Source organism: Athene noctua, chromosome 4, assembly GCF_965140245.1.
Source record: "Athene noctua chromosome 4, bAthNoc1.hap1.1, whole genome shotgun sequence".
Taxonomy (NCBI): domain Eukaryota; kingdom Metazoa; phylum Chordata; class Aves; order Strigiformes; family Strigidae; genus Athene; species Athene noctua.
This window is the reverse complement of record NC_134040.1, coordinates 45405013-45423620: the sequence shown is the minus strand read 5'-3', so window position 1 is coordinate 45423620 and position 18608 is coordinate 45405013. Positions and strand designations below refer to the sequence as shown.

The window sequence follows — 18608 nt, the reverse complement described above, 5'->3', positions numbered from 1 at the left end:
CCAAATCGATATTCACTTCAGTTTCACACTCCTGAGTTCTTATATCAAGTCAATATTTAACCTGTCTGCCAAGCAATATTTAAAACCAGGATATAAGAATGTGCTTTTTCTTTTTACCACAATTTTGATTTGGTTTTGCCTACTCTACATGAAAGCAAACTATAGTTTCCACTTTAACATGAACATTTGTTACTTTCTAGAATTTGAAAATGCTTTTAAAAGGTTTGAAAATCTTAACACTAAAATCTTAACCCAGACATTGGTTTTGTATGTTCAGAGCCTTCAACTCTAGCTGTAATAATTTTGGCTTAATGTGACAATTAACTCAGCAACTGTTCTCACTTGAATCAATAAAAATCATGAATGCAGTTTGTCTGGAGACAGAGAAATTGTAGGATGTGGAGACAGCAGACCTCTCAATATTTTGCTATTGTGCTGGGACTCAAAACTGCAGATTAATTAATTTCAGTCACACAGTGGCAGGACAGCACTTTGGCCATTGCAGTAGCTCTTCAGAAGACTACAGAGCAACACAGGCAGCAGTAGCAGCAAAAAAAGAAGAGGTGGAATTTCTTTTTCCAAACTTCATTGCTTGTCTAGAATCCAGCCTTGCAAATACTTCCCACTTTCCCAGAAGGACTGCTGAGAGCTGGGAAGTGCTGAATGCAGCACTGTCTACAGGATCAGAACTTTTGGCAGGGGTCTTTGGCGCAAAAACTTCTTTCGGAAGAATAATAAAGCCCAGGAGATTATGGGAAGGCTAAGCATGGGTGGAAACAGCAAGAATATTTTGAGGTTTACTCCAAAATCTAGATGATGGAAGATGATCAAACATACATCCAGTGAGTAGATGAAACAGAAGTTATTACCAACTTGCTTTAAGCTGGTATTTGGATGATTTGGTGACAGTTCTGGGTCCCTTTTTTTGAATAAAATTACTTTAGCATATATATTAGGCAACTACTTTCTTAAGCTTTAGCCATGCAAGCTGTGACACCTTCCTTCTAATAAGTAAGGACAAATAAGCTTGCGGCTGTGCTTCAGATCAAGAGCTTGTTTAAGTGCTCCTCTGGATCCGGGCCAGAATACCCCGCACCTCACTGCGTCAAGCTGGTGCACAAGCTGTACCACTCGTGCTTTAGTTCTGCCGGCTGCACTGCCTGCAGTGATTACCTGTCCTCCCACCCCCGTGGAACTGTACCTGTTTTGAAGCCTCAGAGGCTCTCATAAAAACAAATTATAAATGATATTATTACACCTGTGCGGAGCTTTGCTTCCCAAACAATCTTAAAAGCTGAAATACTGTACACATCATGTTGCGCATGCATGTGTAGATGTGTATACAGGGAGGCACTGGAGAGCAGAGCTTGCAGCTAACCAGCAAAGGCACATTACAGGTAAGGCTACCATGAAAAGAGGAGATCAATTTTTTTATTTATTTTTATTAGGCCATAAAACATGGCTGCTGGAAGCTTGCTGTCAAGATGCTGAGATTCTGATGCAGTTTGTTTTTTTCTCCAGTCCTCCAATGTGATTTTCCCTCCTGGCTTAGTTCAGGAAGATAATCCAATTCAAGCATTTCAGCCTACAGAGCATTCACCTCAAAGAAAAAAACACTTCTATGTGGGCACAATAGATCATTAGGCTCTTCTTTCTGACAACTCCTGCTTTAGCCTAAGTGTCTGTCATTTATTCACTCATTTATTCACTCTGCAGTGTAAAACACTCATTCCTTCTCTTTCTGGTTTCGAACACTCAAAGTATTTCTATGACTTGATTACAATTGTAACTCTGCCTTTCATGGTACAGAAATGTAGCAATTGCTCAACTTCCAGATCATTAACCTATTATATTGACCTTATTTTCCATGTCGCCTGCTTCAGATTTTCAGTGCTGTGATTTTATAACTCCTTAATTTGTGCATGAAATTCTTTACCCTTCCTAGCACATGGGCCTGCACAAAAGCTGCAGAGTAGACTTTGCGCAAAGAAGATGGCATGATTCAAAGGAGATAGATGATTTCCAGCGCCCCCCCCCCCCCCCCCCCCCTTGGTTCCCCTGGAATCACATCCAGCTCCACCTGGAGTTTACCATCAACTTCTCCATGTACTAATCTTGAACAAGACCAGCATCAGAAGCAAAAAAACACCATACCTCCTTCCCCAGCAATAAAGGTATGATCAGCACTTCTGGAAATGTTTCTGACAGAACGTGTATTAGTGCAAGAGAACCTAATGGAAATGACTGACAGCACTGTTGATTGTTCTGGTTTACTGTCAAAAATGTAACTCCTTTGAAAATATTCTTTCAGTGAAGCTGTTACAAAACTTCTTTTGCAAAAAAGCAATTGCTGTGATTTGCTAAGCAACAAGACTGCAACTCCTCACGAGTACAAACACCGTCACTCACCTCTGTTAGGAGGAGTGATGCCAAAGGATGCGTTGCCACCAGCCTGAATGGATTGAGGCACGTGATGGTTGATCGTGAGAGCCAGGACAGGAATCTTTCCCACTTGAACCCCAAGTACAGATCTCAACATAAGCCCAAATTGACAACTTTGTAATTGATGGAGAGTAACATAGTTTAGAAGGCTCCCATAAACAATACAAACCCTTTCAAGGTTGTTGATAGTAACTGAAGAATTTCACAAATTAACCCCAAGCCTTCACTAATGAATAGCACCACTGAATTTAAACAATAAAAAAAAGCAAACCTAAACAGAATTTCTACCTAAAGACTGCTAGTTAAACTCCAAGGCAAATACCCAATCAACCATATAGCTGCAATGAGAGAGAGCCTTACACCAAATGTTATCATGTTTGTGGCTAGAGAAAAAGTTGCATTACATTATTTTGTTCCTTGTTGTTGCTTCACATGTAGTGCCAGTTAGAAAAACTATTTGCTTACTTTTGTCCCTACAGAAAGAAGGCCTTTTTGTAATCTCATCAATATTCTTTTACACCAAATATTTGTGATTAATTTAATTTATCCTAATCTGAAAATATAAAATCAGCATGGAAAAATCAGAGAGCAGTTGTCCTCACTCACACAAACTTGAAGTTTCTGAAGCGTGATTCACTTTTTAGTTTGCACTAGAACTTCAGTGTATTAACAAGGTTTAAAAGACAGTATAACTGAGATATTTCAACAATTTTGTGTGAGAAATATTAGTGCCTGGGGTTTAACATTAGTGGGAAGATACTGCAATTGATTTTGTTTAAACTCAAACAAGAGTAAAAGCCAATTGTAAAGGCCTTGAGTTTTGACTTACAGGTAACACCTCAGCACAACAGGAAAGGATGTTCCAACAGAATTGAAAATAACTGAGAAGGATGTTCTGACAACATTTTGAAGCTTTTGCTGCGTTTTTGTCTTCAGCCCTAACTGCCCTGCTCATGGTACCAGCATGGCTGTTTCCAAGGGGCAGCAGGAGCACGCACATCTTGAGGATTGGACATTACAACGGCGTTAACCATTCCAAATGCCTGGGACGCTTTTTTTTTTTTTTTTTTTTCATATTCCAGATGGCTTCCGCCACGACCGGCACTTTGTTACGAGCCCACACGGCCTCTGTCCCTTCAGCCGCTGCAGAGGACAGCCCCTCCCCTCCCGGGCGCAACTCTGAGCAGCGGATCTCCGAGCCGCGGCTTTGAAGTAGCCCCCGCGGTGAAGCAGGCCGCTGCGGTGAAGCAAGTCCCTGCGCCCATCATGCGGCGGGCCGCGGCGGGCGGCGGCAGCGAGCTCCCCCTGCTGCCGGCCGCTGCGGTGAAGCAAGTCCTTGCGCCCATCATGCGGCGGGCGGCGGCAGCGAGCTCCCCCTGCTGCCGGCCGCTGCGGTGAAGCAAGTCCTTGCGCCCATCATGCGGCGGGCGGCGGCAGCGAGCTCCCCCTGCTGCCGGCCGCGGCGGCGGCGCGCGCTGCCCTGCGAGGAGCCGCCTGTGGGCGGGGCCGGCGGCCGGCGGGAGCTCTGCGCCTGCGCAGGGGCCGCCCCGCCCCGCCCCGCGGCTGTCCCGTTCGTCGCCCCTCAGGCCGCCATGAAGGCGACGCCGCTCTCCAACTGCGAGCGGCGCTTCCTCCTGCGCGCCATCGAGGAGAGGAAGGTGCGGCGCAGGTCTCCTCTTCCCCGTCCCCTTCTCCGCCCCGTGGTGGGGGGCTGGCGCGGCTCTCTCCCGCCGCCGCCCGGCGGTAGGCCAGAGCTTCCCTCCCCCCCCCCCCCCCCCCTTTCCCGGGGATGGCGCGTTAACCTGGTGTGTCTCTGGGCCCGCAGCGCCTGGATGGGCGGCAGTGCTATGACTACCGCAACGTGCGCATCTCCTTCGGCGCCGACTACGGCTGCTGCATCGTGGAGCTGGGGAAGACGAGGTTGGTGCGAGGGGCGCGGGGGGCTCGACCGCCGCGGCGGCCTCTGGGCTGCGGGCTGCCCGTGCGGCGCTGGCGGCCGGCCGGCGGGAGGCCTTGCAGGCGCCGCCGGGGCTCTCGCTTGAAAGCGTTACGTTTGCAAACCGGCGGGAGCGATCGGAGCGCTGAGCGTGGAGTGTTAGGCGCCTGAAAGCCCGCTGAGATCGCAGTAAACAGGCTTTAAGGACTGAAGCCTGAAAGGTGTGGGAATTCCAGGACAGGACTGTAGAGGAAAAGTGGAAAGGGAAGTGGGAAGGGCTGGGGTTACTGTGTTGACTGTAGGTTACAAAGCGTTTATAGAATACAAAATTATTATAGCTTTTCATCGCTCTATTCACTCATCCCACGTGACACTCTGCGTTCTTTCGCAAATAAAACAACCCTTTTTTGTATGTGAAAAAGTCGAATATATGCACTTACATAAACATTTACTTACAGATTCACATGTGTTTGAGTCTGTTTGTCTATTTTTAATCCTAAAAGGCAGGAGAATGTTCTAATTTCTACATTTGGCCCTCTTAAGTGTTGACCAGAGTTTAAATATGTATGACAGTTATTGAATGAGAAACTGTCAGGAGTGAGAAATACAAACTACAAGCCTAAACACATGACTTATAAGAGTATGTATTTTGGGTTTAGTGGTAGGAATTTTCTTCCCGCTGAATTCTGTGACTTAGTGGTTTATTTACCTTTGCAGGGTTCTTGCACAAGTCTCGTGTGAACTTGTTCCCCCCAAGCCAAACCGGCCTACAGAAGGTATACTTTTTTTCAATCTTGAGCTCTCACCGATGGCTGCACCTGGTTTTGAGCCTGGCAGGTATGTAGCTGTCTTAAAAAGACTCAACAAGAATGACATAAGAGCCACTGTTTTGATATGTGTAAGTATATAGTGTAATCTTATTCGAGATAAAATTTGTTTTAACAGGCAATCTGAGTTACTGGTGAGGCTGAACAGACTGATAGAACGATGCTTGAGAAATTCTAAATGTATAGATACTGAATCTCTCTGCGTTGTTGCTGGTGAAAAGGTATGGAGACCTGCTAATTTCAAGTAGCCTTAAACTAAAAGATGCATGTATAGTCTGTTTTTAAGGTGGTCTCTGTCTTGTTTTGGAAACTAGAAATTCTGATTTTAGATTAAAGGTCCACACATCTGACTTTACAGGTATTTTTAACTTATATGTAGGCTTTCTGAAGTAGTTGAGATCCTGCATACTCAAATATTTCTTTGCAGAATAAAGTTTAAATTGTACTTAGGTGTTAGTATTTTGTCATAATTAAATCTAGCACACTGTGTGTCTTGGGAGTGTACCGAGATCTTTCATCTTCTTTAGGAAAGACCCCAAAAATGCACTTGTTTTGAAAACCAGTGACTTCTGTAAAATCACATCACAATTTACCAAGCAGTTATGTATGCTTATTCTCAGGTTTGGCAAATTCGTCTGGACCTGCATGTGTTAAATCATGACGGTAACATTATTGATGCTGCCAGCATAGCAGGAATTGTAGCTCTGTGTCATTTTCGCAGACCAGATGTGTCTGTGCAAGGAGAGGAAGTAACTGTGGTAAGTTGTACCATGGCATCATGGGTGGCTGTTTCTTTCTAAAAGGGAGAATTAAATGTTTGTGTAAGCAGATAAACTCCAAGGTACCTAAGGTTTAGGGTAGGTGTGTTGCTATTCAAAATGTGAAAGGATAGCAAGGAAGCCTGCTGAATACATAATTTTAACAATCTTGGTTTATGGGAATATTAATTGTCAAAGATAAGTATTTTACAGTATTTCAACCAAATCAAGCATAAGGCTGATGAACGTGCTGTATTTACCTATGTAGGTAGTAAACAGTAAGAATTGCACAGGAAAAATACATTTTTTTAATATATGAATGACTAAACATTTGTTAGCCTTTTTTTTTTTTTTTAATTTCTTTAAATATCTTTGTATAGGACGTAATTTTAGGATTAAATGTGTTTTGTAAATAATTGTCTTCTGGGCCACTTCTTTCCAAAGTACGCTCCTGAGGAACGTGATCCTGTCCCCCTGAGTATCCACCACATGCCTATTTGTGTCAGTTTTGCCTTCTTTCAGCAAGGGTGAGATTTTTTTTTTAAGTCTTTTGACAGAAACAGCTTATTATCAATTCTGCAGAATTGATCTTAAACATAGAAGAGTCCTAAAAATATTTACAATGACAAGCCTGTTTCTTAAAACATCTGAAGTGATGTGCCATGGAGAGATATTTGTGTTCTGCACACCTTAACTAGCCAGCAGCTTTCCCCAGATGATACAGAAAAATTTCCTGGGGGAGTATACCCATAACTACTAATATGTAAACCAATTCCTTTGTTTAATTGTATGAAGGATAGCAACTCACCTTAAACTTCTACTGTTGCCTTACATTTGAAAACTTGATTCTAGGACGTATTTATTGGTTGATCCAAGTGAACGTGAGGAATGCGTCATGGATGGCCTCCTTGTAATTGCCATGAATAAACATCGGGAAATCTGTACCATCCAGTCCAGCGGAGGGGTTATGCTGGTAAAGGATCAGGTAAATCTCTGCCTTGACCAGTCTTTTGTTTGTATATAAACTAGTTCCTGTGCTGTAATCTTGATATTGAAGTATCTGTGACATTTGGAAGCCAAGAAATCAATTGATTACCAGTCTGATTTAATTGGAAAATACTATGTGGTTTTAGTCCTAGCAGAAGAATGTGGTACTGTGTATGTAGAAAAGGCACATTGGTCAGATACACTTTTTTTTCTTCCCCCTGTGATTTGGCTGAGGGAATCTGCAGATTAATTCAGGCTGCACTCGTGAATAGCTGGAGGCTGTTGTTTTAACCTTTTGCATCAACTTGTAATATATCTACTCCTTCATACTAAGGTGCCATATTTTGGTTTAAGTGTTTGTGTGACTCCTGTGATGTTCTAGTTTTAGTTAAAAATGTCTTGCTTTCATGATCGTAAACTGTTGTTGTATGTATAACAAACAGGTTCTGAGATGCAGTAAAATAACAGCTGTTAAGGTTGCAGAAATAACAGAACTAATTCAAAAAGCTTTGGAGAACGACCAGAAAGTTAGGTGAGTGTTTTGGGAAGGAAGGGAAATAAGTATTTTTAAGAAATGTGCTAAAAAGTAATGTCAATCTGTAGTTTCAACGGAAAATTGTTTTCACTAGTATTTGTTTTTAAATGTTAAGTATTTGTATATTTGCAGTTGAAATGAGAGAGCATTTTTAAGTGTGAAACATCCTGAAATAATGTCTGTCACTGAATGACTAGGAAAGAAGGTGGGAAGTTTGGCTTTGCAGAATCTATACCAAATCAGAAGATCACCGCCTTCAAAATGGAAAGCGCTGCTGTTGATACCAACAATGTGGAAGAACAAGCAGAAGAAATCATCACTAAAGCTGACCCTCCTTCAGAAGTGTATCTTTTCTGTTACATTATTCAGGGGACAATCAGGCTTCCCATCCCCTGCATTAGCACTGCTAGAAGCTCAGCACACATCCAGGGTTCCTCACGGCTTAGGTAGCCTTGGTAGCCTTCAGAGGAAAGATCATTGTATTGGTTTGGGGTCTGACTGCTTTTAGGTAACTTAATTCCTAGCCTAAAGTGCAAAACTGAGGTCTGAAGTGACTGGTATAGTAACTGGAGAAGTACTTCTCCCTCTCAACTCCCGTTTAAGGACATTCTCCCTCAGGGAGAAGAGAGACCGCTTAAAAAAACCTGCTTTGTTCTCAGAATGCAGAGTTTACCACCAAACACCAAGATTTTTCTTAACTGCTGCAGCTTTGCCAAACCAATATTGCACACTCCTGGGACAGCCCAAATTGGGGAAGGAATAGAGAACTCCTGGGGAGAGCTTGAAGAATCTGAGAGGGAAGAAGCAGCAGAAGAGGAAGCTGAAAATGAAGCTGCTGCTTTTGAATGTCAGAAAATGGAAACAGAGGATACAAGTACGATGGGAGAAAATAAGAAGGGTAAGTATTTATTTATCTTGGTGTCAGATAGGCTTAGTTTATCACTTTATTAACAGTCTAGGATTAAAATGTGAAAGAGGTCCTTAACAAGAAAGAACCATTGTAGCCACTTTCCACTTGAGAGTTACACCCACTTGCTACTGTGACTTTACCTGGTCACTTCTGTTTTCTTCAAAAGAAAGTTTTTATTTCTGTAGTATATGGAGGGCTCTAAATTAAACACTAACCATTCTAAATGTTCCTTTAAAAACGCTGTGGTTATTAGTTACAGAAGTTGTTTGTACGAAACTGATCACCAGCTTATGAGTTTGTGGTTGGTTGGTTTTTTCAGCTGAACCTATCCTACTGTCGGACAGCGAAGAGGAAGAAGTTGTTGTTCTGGAACCACAGGTGCTACCAAAGAAAACAAGGTAACTATCATGTGAAATTTGGAGGGGGAAGGAGAGTGTAAGGAGTATTTTCAGGAAGCACAGGGCTTTGGCAAGGCCAAGAAAGGTCTGAATTAGTCAAGGGGACTACAGCGAGAGCTGAGAGCAAGGAAGTTTAAATCTAGGCCAGTTGGCTCCTGTCCTAGGAGGTCAGTCAGCCTGGCTCACCTGTAGTGCTCTGAAACAGTTAAGAGATCCTTGAGTGATCTTCATCATGCCAAAAGCTTAAAAGGGGATTTGAATCAGCTGCTCCTTGGAGATGCTCCAGAGATTCTGCCTGCTACACTAGAGCTAATCTTAAGTTTTATCTCCAAGAAGTGAGATATACAGCTGTACCCCTGCGGTCACTGTGGAAGCCCTCCTTGTTGCATGTAGTGTGCTTTTGAGAAACTAAGTTTGAACTCCGCACTGAGTGTGGTGGATGGTTGCCCTGTTACAGATGATCAGCCTGTGTTCTTTTGGAATGAAACTGTTCAGTACATCTCTTTGATACAAATGTTGTTTGCTCACAGAGCGCAGACCAACTTGAAACAAGAAAATACAAGTAAGAAAACATTTAACAAAAGGAGAAAAAAGAAGAGAGCTGCTCCTTGAAGCCATCATCCCTTCTTCAGAAATACTGTATAATACATAATTTGGTCTATCATTAACTGATCTTTTGTAGATAATTTTATTTCCTCCCACCCTCTATCTAGTCCTGCTTTTATGTCTGTTTTATAAAACTATTGTGTACAGCTTTAAATAAAAAAACTTTGCATGTAAGTGAAATTTCATGTTTAGCCACCTGCTGTGGCAGCAAACTCACTATTTCACCTTGAACTGACCCGAGTTTTGTAACTTAATGGCAGAGACAAGATGCAGAATTTTCTTAACAAAACTACACTGCTCACTTCAGTAAGGGCAGAGGTTGAGTCAGAGTTCAGGTGATGAAAAGAATTACAGCTCAAGTTCAATGATGGGAAAACCTGCTTTTAATAAAATTAACTCTCAGCTCACTGTGGAAGCATTTCAAACCTTGGAGTGTTCTTTGAGAGGGGAAGTGGTGTGCTGTGACTAAGACCTTGCCCATGTCATTCCACACCTCACCTTTCACTGAAACAGCTTTTTATAAAAATAACAGAAATGCACATACTTAAACAAGCACAGAACTTCTGCACGACTTTCATAGAGAAGCAACTCATACTTCAGCAATGGAGTTTTTTAAAATGTTTAATTAAATATTGCAGCAGACAGGAATGTTTCTTGAATTGTCTTTAAAGAATAGGAATTTAGAATCAGACAAAATGAAGATAGGAAAAGGTCTCCAAAATAATCTTGTTCAAAAACCAAGTAAAATTAGAAACATGCACATAATTACCAGAGCAAAGTAGAGCTATTTTACATGTGACGATAGTATTTCATGAAATATGACCAGGAGAGAAGTTCCTGTTGCAGATATTACATTCCCCAAATCAGGTTTAGAATCTTTAAAAAAAAAAAAAAAAAGAGTTGCTCCCAGCCAAGCAAAGCTTTAATCAAGTTGTGGTCTTTCAGAAAGGGACAGACACCAAAGGCCCCATTCCTCTAGGAGCTAAGCCAGCACCTTTCCTTAGTGTCAGTTCATCCAACCCAGAGTCACTGTTGGGAATACAGGAGTGAGTGAAGATTCAGTTTCTTCTTACTTCGGCAGTACCATGAGACCTTAAAACTTCTTCAGGAAAAGAACATTCTTTGAGCTGCTCCTCCTCTTGTCACACACACAATCTCATACCCTGCAGTCCTTCAAGGGTTTATTTTGAAATGACTGGAAGTTAAACTGGATATGCAAAACAGTAGTATGGTACAATGGGGGAGTTTGTCAAAGCTTGGTACCCAGAGCTGGAATTGTCCCATATTAACTTCAGGAAATGAGAAGATGGAAAAAAATTATAGTGATGGCAGCAGCAGGAGCTGCCGGTGAGGAAGGAAGAACACAGCCATGCTGGGCAGAGCTGCCAGCCCACAACAAGCAGGTTCTTTAGGCTGTAGGGAAGTTCTATCAGTATGTTGAAAATACAGCTCAGACAGCAAAGGAGAATTTTTCTCTGTGCTGTGGGAACAGTAACAACTATTTAAGCAGCAAATTAATACTATAAACCACTGAAGTCCTTTCACTTAAGTACTGCTACTTGCTTTTTTCTGGGGAACATCATTTATAAGCTTCCTTTGAATTACTCCTCTTCCACTGTGCCTATTTGTCAGTGGTCTTGGAAAGTTTCCAGCATATTCCAACAAAAGGGAAGGGGAAAGCAGAACCCAGTTTCTCAGGAAGAGTGCTGTGCTCTATTGTCTTAAAGAACTGCCAGACAGCATTTGGAGTTTCTTTTCCAAGGTCACAAACGGATGGCACAAGTGTAGCAAATGTGTTGCTGTATGTACAGACTCCCTCTCCCGCGAGGTTAGGGCATTCCCATGCACCAGACGTGATGCGTTGTGCAGTTCCCCCCCCCCCCCCCAACTAGTTTTAGGGTTTTGGTAGCAACCTACTGAAGTTCAGCTAAATAAAGGCTATTGGATAACATGGTAGACTAATGAAGTACAGTTCATCAAACATTAGTAAATGTATAAAAGTCAAAGTGCATCCTAAAAAGCTCAGATTGGCAGACTCTGCTGCATACATTTGTTGACTGGATAAGCCACCACTGCTCAACTCCATCAGTTTTTGTAACTGAGTTCATGGGGGGCTCAGGCTGCAGAGCAGAGGTGGAGGCAGAACAGCAAGCAAAATCTTGGTTACTGAGCCAAGACATGGGAGTTGTCTCTCTCTAATACGTGCACGTCAGCTTGACAGAGGGCTGATCTTTTTAGAAATTCGTTTTAAGTAGCCAGCACCATAACAGCTGTTCAACATCTCTGAAGAATTTATACTGCTGACTGCTGGGTGTCCAGACAGCCAGATGGACAGTGTTGTATCAACTTCCAGGTTGAAGCAGCCCAGGTTTCACAGGGCAGCCCTTGCCAAAAAGCTTTAGAAACAAATGCCAGTGGAAGATGGTAGTACTACCCCTCAGTGGTTTTAAGGTATTGGCAAGACCACTAACATCAGATGTAAAAATTGTTTTATTAGCCAGTCCGGAAATGGGTTAATTAAACCCACATCCATGCACTTGCTGTTTTACATGCAAAGAACAGCAGGTACAGGGCAGCATCACCCCATTTACATAGGTTGAAGGTAAACTTCTACATGATCTAATGCAATTATGTGCTAATTTGCTCATGCTATGGTTCTAGAACTAAGGAAAAATAAGACCAGTTGGCCTACGTTTTTGCTGCGTGCCACAGAGGAAGCCTTTCCAAACAAGCGGGATGTACAGAATCCATACCATTCTGCACATAGCCCATCCATGCCAGAAGACATTCCCTCCTCTTAAGGGCACAGAGCAGTAGTTCACCCTTCTGCAGTTTAATCCCTCCACCATCCATCCCTAAAGAGGTACTAGGTAAGCAGACTGATGACTAATTATTTTTAGGAGATAGCAATGGGCTTTCGGGACAGCTAACACAAGTGGGAACTCCATGGGTTGAAATTGGTATCAGTTTTACACTTTGACTGGAAAATACCTATAGCAAGACCATTTTCTCCGTGTCAGAAGAGAGAAGCACAGACTGGTGTACTCATTTTAGCCACGCAGTCCCTGCAACAGGGCTTTCAACCTTTAACCTGACAGAGATCTGGTAGTGCAATACAGTACACGGCAATCCAGGCTTCTAGGAGCTGGCACAGCCTCAAGAGCCTCGTGAGAGTCAATTCCAGCAAGGTGTTCTCCTCACAGTTATAGTTTCTTCCAGTATTGGCCATTAAGCCACATTTTGGATCTATGCCAAATCTCAGTTTAAACTAGACAGTATAAAATGCTACAAATAGCGCTCTGGAGCCCAAGTCACTCTTATTTGGAAGGAGAAAAAGCCCTACTATAATAATGCACTGCTAATATTTGTGTTTAGTCTATAATTAGATAAGCAGTCTCAGACTTCACGAGGTCTGCATGGTTAATTCCATGCTCAGAGAGACCATTTTTATAAAAACCCAGCTAAATATTTTAATAAGTTGCATGTACAAAAGATTTACATTAAAACCACATAAAACTAACTTCATAGTTAAGCTCACTAAAACCTGTATTAATATTCTGAGTGATCACATCTAGAATTTTGAACCATGTTTAAAACTGTACATTGTTTTCTTGTAATATACATCTTTTAAAAAGATCAGTCTCTTGATTATTACAATAAGTTTAGTGTCTCTGGTGGGTCAATAAGCGATACTCCATGGTACCTAGAGAGGAAAGAAAAGATGCAGGATGTCATCTTGCTCAAGTGCTCTCTGCTGCAAAAAGCAGCACATGCACTGCAGCCAAGAACATCTCTCACAAGGCAGGAAACATTCCGGGGCTTGTCGGCTGCCAGGCCGACACAGATTTTTAGGAGCATTAGGTACCATCTCCTGCCTACCAACTGTCAGAACGTCAAGAACATTCCTCCAGTTTCTACCTGACGGTGCAGGCAGGGATGGCAGGCCTGGTGGTGAACACCAAGTATTGTTCAACAAAACACTGCAAAAACCTGGGGAGTTTTGTCACTGTTTCACTTCCATGGCAGGTTTGGTTTGTTGAGTCTGACTGAAGACTCAAGACACATCCCGCCACCCCGCAGGACTCGCCAGGCATAACATAGCAGCTTATCGCCCATCTCTGGAGATACTCACTTTGTACTCTTGTACTTTTCCCTTATGGACTGTTGTGTGTGCTGTGCTGCTTTGAGGTAGGTCTCGTGTAGGTCCATGAGGCAAGGCTTGATGTCTTCAAGGGTGTAGCCTGTTACTTTGCACAGGGATTCAGGCTGAGGGGGAAAAGAAAGGAAGAGGGACATTTGAAGTTTTTCTGTTTGCTTAATGCTGACAACCACTGGTGGAGTTTTCAGCTTCCTCTTGAAACTCTATTCTAGTAGGGTGGCAGAGCATCCTTTTCTCAAGCATGAAGTACTTTAATACTGCTCAGATTTACCAGTTCATGTAGACTTACAGTAATCCTGAAAACTATCATATTCTGAACAAGTATTCTTTGCCTCTGGTGCTTAGGCTTTCTTATCACCCACTTCCTCATCAGGAGGAAGCTGTGTACAGCTTTGAGGAGGATCACTGGAGCGGAGTGCATCAGTAGATGCCTCTTCCTTCCAAGAAAAGGCACACGTCCCTCCTATCCCCATTTTGAAATGCCATAGGGAGCAATCCCTAATTAGCAGCTTAGGAGCACAGAGGGGCTGCAACTCCTGCAGCCCAGGCCCCAACATTCACAACTGCATACAAACACGCTAAATGTGCATAAAGGTGTGTGAAGGCTCAAGGTTTACTGCTACATACCCAAGTTTGTCCAGTGATCGTGTAGCCTGCTAGAAGAAATGCTGCAGCAGCAGTAACTGAGGGCAAGTATTTCAGGAAAGGATCAGCATCAATTAGACTCAGCTCCCCAAGGTACTGCAAAGGAAACAAGAGAAAGTGAATCACCTGCTTCCAAAAGGATCTAGAAGAGCATTTGTCACACTAGAATCCTAATTTAAGCCTCCAATTCTGCATCAGTCAGAGGAACAGCTTTTACTGGTTTCCACTTACTTTCTCTTTTAGCTACTGTCAAACAGTGTTCCCAACACATGCTTTTTCAACACAACCTTTTATATTTAGAGGTATAAAAGAGCTAGCGAGAAGAGTGTAGTCAGGTCTGACCTTTGCACAGTGAGACAAAGGCTTCTGTTTAGGAGCTCTGGTACCTGCCATACAGTTAGGATTTAATATAACTGTAGCTGAAAGGCTGTCTGTGCTGTGCTTTAGAAATTAGCCTCTGGATTTAGAGCTCACTGCTTGTTGACAGGAAAACCAAAACAAAAGTCCTTTCTATCCAAAGTGGGTGGGTAAGTGTGGCACTTTTAGATAAGAGGGAAACATCTAGCAGTGAAACAAACCCCAAATTTAAGTTCATCAATCTCTGCCTGTTCTGAGCGAGCATGCACGCTTGAGCCAGGCCAAGTGCCAGCCTGCGACAGGAACAGAGCATCCGAGACACTCAGTGGCCATACGAGAATTTGGTGTCCAGCAGTGCAACACCACTTCTGAGGAGCACGTGTCACACTGTACGCACCGTCCAGAGCTCGCCCAGAGACACCACACATTTAAAAAAGGAGGAGGCAGGGAAGCCTGGACTGAAGAATCCTTCAGCATTTCTTTTCTACTGGGACTAGGAAACATTGCTCGTAAAGTGCATTAACAGTAACAGAATTAGTCTCTGAGCTAGTAATTCTTACCATTGATAGGCTCTCCACTTTAGCATTTGTCTGCTCATGTAGGAAATACTGAGTGAGGAACTGGTTGATTGTTGGAGCTGCCAAGTCAAAGGACAAAACCTTCAAAATTAAGTGCTCCATCCTTAAAACCTGCTTCTTGGTATAGGTGTCATCTGTGATGTAGACAAACTCTGCTACTTCAGGAGGGTAGATTTCTTCAAACTTTCTGCCAGGAGACATAGTTATGAGCAAATAACTGAGTACTAGAGAAACAGATAACCAGCAACATTTCATGAAGGCCAGCATGCTAATTTAAATTCTGACTTGTGAAGTAGCTGGGCACTGTTACCAAACAAGTTTTCTTGGTTCAGTAGCTCTTGAATCAGCAGCATTTGAAGTTACAGAGCTACAATAGCCTGATATTTTAACACTAAACAATTTGGGACTCAGAGTTACTGAATTCCAGAAGAACCCACTAAACTAATAATTGGTGCAAGCAAAACTTTCCTTTCGCATGCCTTGTGCATATTCCCTCACATAGTGTTCAGAAGCCTTCTGCTGCTGCAGCTAGAAATAATAAAACCTCACATTTAGGACAATCTACAAAGATAGCCTAGAACCTTGCTTGCAGAGTTTCAAAATGCCAAGCTTTTAAGGGGATAACTCCCAATTTTTCTTCTAGCGTGAAGCCCTCCTGAGTCAGTCTGGCTATAGACAACAGAATGTGCAACAGCCACAAGATTTCCACCTGTATAAGACCAGCATATGGAATTTAAAATCAAGCAATTTCACTTACGATGCAAGCAGCATAGCTGCAGTACCCACAAGCTGTAGTTTTCCTCTCAAAACAGACATCGAAGAAAGAAACCTGTCAATGTAATTTACAGCTAAGTGCAGGGTTTCATTCTGTAATTTGTATTCTTCTCCAACTTCCACCAGCCAGTCCACAAGAATAGCTCGCATGTTGTTTGTGATATCAGGTTGCTTCTTCATGTAACCTATTTTAGGTTTGCATTTCACCTGTAGGTTTAGATGACAGGTAAGATTGAGTTTGGACTAAATTCCAGTAGGGAAGCAACAGTTTAAGCTCCATTTACCACAGTTTAAACAAATCAGAAGTAAACAATGGTAAGTCTAGGATCAGTCAGTTATATTTCCATTATATAAGCTTGCTTTCCAGCTTCCATTCAGTGCGTGGCACAATCAGCTTCAGCACGAGAAACCAGCCTTGTGTTGGCAGCAGTGGACACAGCATCTTTAGTTTAGTCACTGTAGCAGTAACTAACGTCCAGATGCATTTCTCAATCCCAAATTTCTCCCCCATAAGCTGTACGCAAATAAGAAAAGAGACGGCAGCTCACCTCCATTTCCCTAAGGTATGTGTGGATATCGTTGATATAGTCTGGCACGTTATTAACATTTGGTTTTTTCTCTTCTGCTTCTAAGGTTATTGAAATATCCATAATACTTGGAGAATCTAAGCAGAAGATAACAGTCATGTTAAAAGGGGCACCCTCAGAGCCCTCCCTCGCGGCACGGGGAGCTACCCTGTTCTGCAGGGTGCTGCTGGCAGCCCCCCAGGCTTCCTGGGCAGGCAGAGAGGGCAGACACTCGCCCAGACTAGGAGATGAAGAGGCTCTAGGGAAGGCAAAAATGGTACTGCAACAGGGAGCTTCCTGTTCCCCTTTCTCTTCTTTCCCCTAAGAATAAAGGGATGAAAAACTCTTTTGCAATCATGTAGTGCTCAGGGCATTATGTGTTACCTCATTACATAGATGTGACTCCTGTAAGCTTAACTACTGCGGCTCAGAATGGGGCTGGCGTACCAGAGCTTTTTGTAGACTGCAGAAGCGGACCACAACGAAATCCGCCCTCAGATATTCACAGACATGTTACAGAAGATGGATCTGACAGCTCCCATTTCTTACATACTGGGAAGAGCTCAAAACACTTGCACCAGTACAGGCTATTCCCTGGGAGAAAAGCCTATTAAGGCTGAGGACCTGCCTGAGTAAAGTCCCCTTCTAACTCTGCAGCAGTAGCCAAGGGTGAGGCCTTAAGGGCAAGAGCACTTGGCTGTAACCTGGTTTCATTTTGTGCATAAAACTACCCACAAAGAGGAGGGGATGGAAGTATAGAGGCTGAAGGAACTGATAGATTGAAAACCAGTTGAAACCATTGAAAACTTGTATGGCAGCGGCAGGCTCAAAGGGACCAAATCAGTTTCAGCAACTGAAAATGTACCTTCTGAGCCAAACCAAACCGGTCTGTCTCGAACCACTTCAAAACCTGTAGTTCTGCTTCGGTTTGCTCTGGAAATCGCTCCCCAGGGAACACCTGGGCACAACCCAGCTCACCCCACCCTTCTTCCTGGGGGAAGTGCCCTGCAGGCTCGGGCACCGCCCGAGGCCGCGGCGCCCCCCAGAGCGCACCAAGGGCCCAGGGCAGCGCTGCCCTCCCAGCGGGCGCGCAGCTCGGCCGCCGGGGCCACCAGCCAGGCCCGGGGCAGGGCTCGCTGGGGGGGCCACCGGGGGGGGTGGGTGTCACGTACCGAAGCTCAGCTCCATGGCGTTGCCCAGGGGCGCCAGGGGCCGCCGCTCCCCCAGGGCGCAGACGGCCGCACGCAGCCCCAGCGTCGCCGCCGCCGTCGCCTCCTCCTTCTGGGTCGCCGTGTCGCCCCGCCGCCGCCGCTGCTTCCCGTCCGGCTCGTCCACATGGATCGCGAAGGGCTGCTGCCCGCGGACCGGCCGCCCCGCCGCACCATGGCCCTCACCGCCGCCCCGCGCCGCCTGCGGGGAGAGCGGCCCATCAGCGCCGCCGAGAGCCCGGCCCCGCCGCTGACAGCCGCCGCCGCTGACAGCTTCCGCTGCCCCAAGATGGCGCCCCCCGCCTCCCGAGCCGCCCCAGGCCCTCCGCGCCCCCCCCTCACCTGCGGCGGGCCGCCGGGCCGCTGCTGGGCGCCCCGCAGCAGCCCCAGCACCACGCGGGGGCCGGCGGCGGGCGGCGGGGCTTTGCCGCCCGGGGGGATGTTCTCCTGGTTCTCCTGCTCCTCCATGGTCGCGGCGGGGACGGGACGGGGAAGGGAGGCGCCGCCGGGCGGGGGATGGGCGCGACTCGTGCCGGCGGCCACCGAGTCTCGCGCCGCGGCGCCGTTCTCGCCGTTCAAGTAGCCCGCGAGTATTGAATCGACCAATGAGAGCGCGCGGCGCGTCACGCGGCCTACGGGCGGCGGCAGGGGCCAAACCGGACGGGGCGAGCGGGGCGGGGCGGCGCCGGGGGCGGTGCCTGGCGGGCGGGAGGCGGCGCGGGGCGGGGCTACGGGCGGCGGCGGGAGGCGCAGGGCAGGGCTGCGCAGGACAGGACGGTGCTGCGCGCCTCGGGGCAACAACGTGCCGGGAGCGCGGCTTTGGCCGCCTCAGGCTGGCGCACCCCGCTCCTGCCCAGCGGAGGGAGGGGCCTCGCCCTGCCCCACGGGGAAACGTGTCTTCCCGCCTGAGGGCGTCGGTTTA

General features: G+C 45.2%; 2 protein-coding genes across 2 annotated transcripts; one reads left to right on the top strand and one right to left on the bottom strand.

Annotated features, from left to right (window-relative positions):
* Nucleotides 1-3990: 3990 nt before the first annotated feature.
* On the top strand, nt 3991-9573 carry EXOSC9 (exosome component 9). The gene is made up of 12 exons (XM_074903901.1): nt 3991-4100; nt 4268-4362; nt 5096-5215; nt 5324-5426; nt 5826-5963; nt 6408-6490; nt 6816-6948; nt 7394-7482; nt 7683-7829; nt 8193-8383; nt 8715-8793; nt 9324-9573. The coding sequence occupies exons 1-12, from the start codon at nt 4035-4037 to the stop codon at nt 9403-9405; spliced, it is 1326 nt and encodes a 441-aa protein (XP_074760002.1). The 5' UTR covers nt 3991-4034; the 3' UTR covers nt 9406-9573.
* Nucleotides 9574-12937: 3364 nt separating this feature from the next.
* CCNA2 (cyclin A2) lies at nt 12938-18154 on the bottom strand. The gene is made up of 8 exons (XM_074904391.1): nt 17994-18154; nt 17651-17961; nt 16461-16576; nt 15896-16119; nt 15121-15325; nt 14186-14299; nt 13532-13665; nt 12938-13102 (listed from the first exon to the last, which is right to left on the bottom strand). Exons 1-8 carry the CDS (start codon nt 18152-18154, stop codon nt 13051-13053), a joined length of 1317 nt encoding a protein of 438 aa, XP_074760492.1. The 3' UTR covers nt 12938-13050.
* Between the last annotated feature and the right edge of the window lie 454 nt (nt 18155-18608).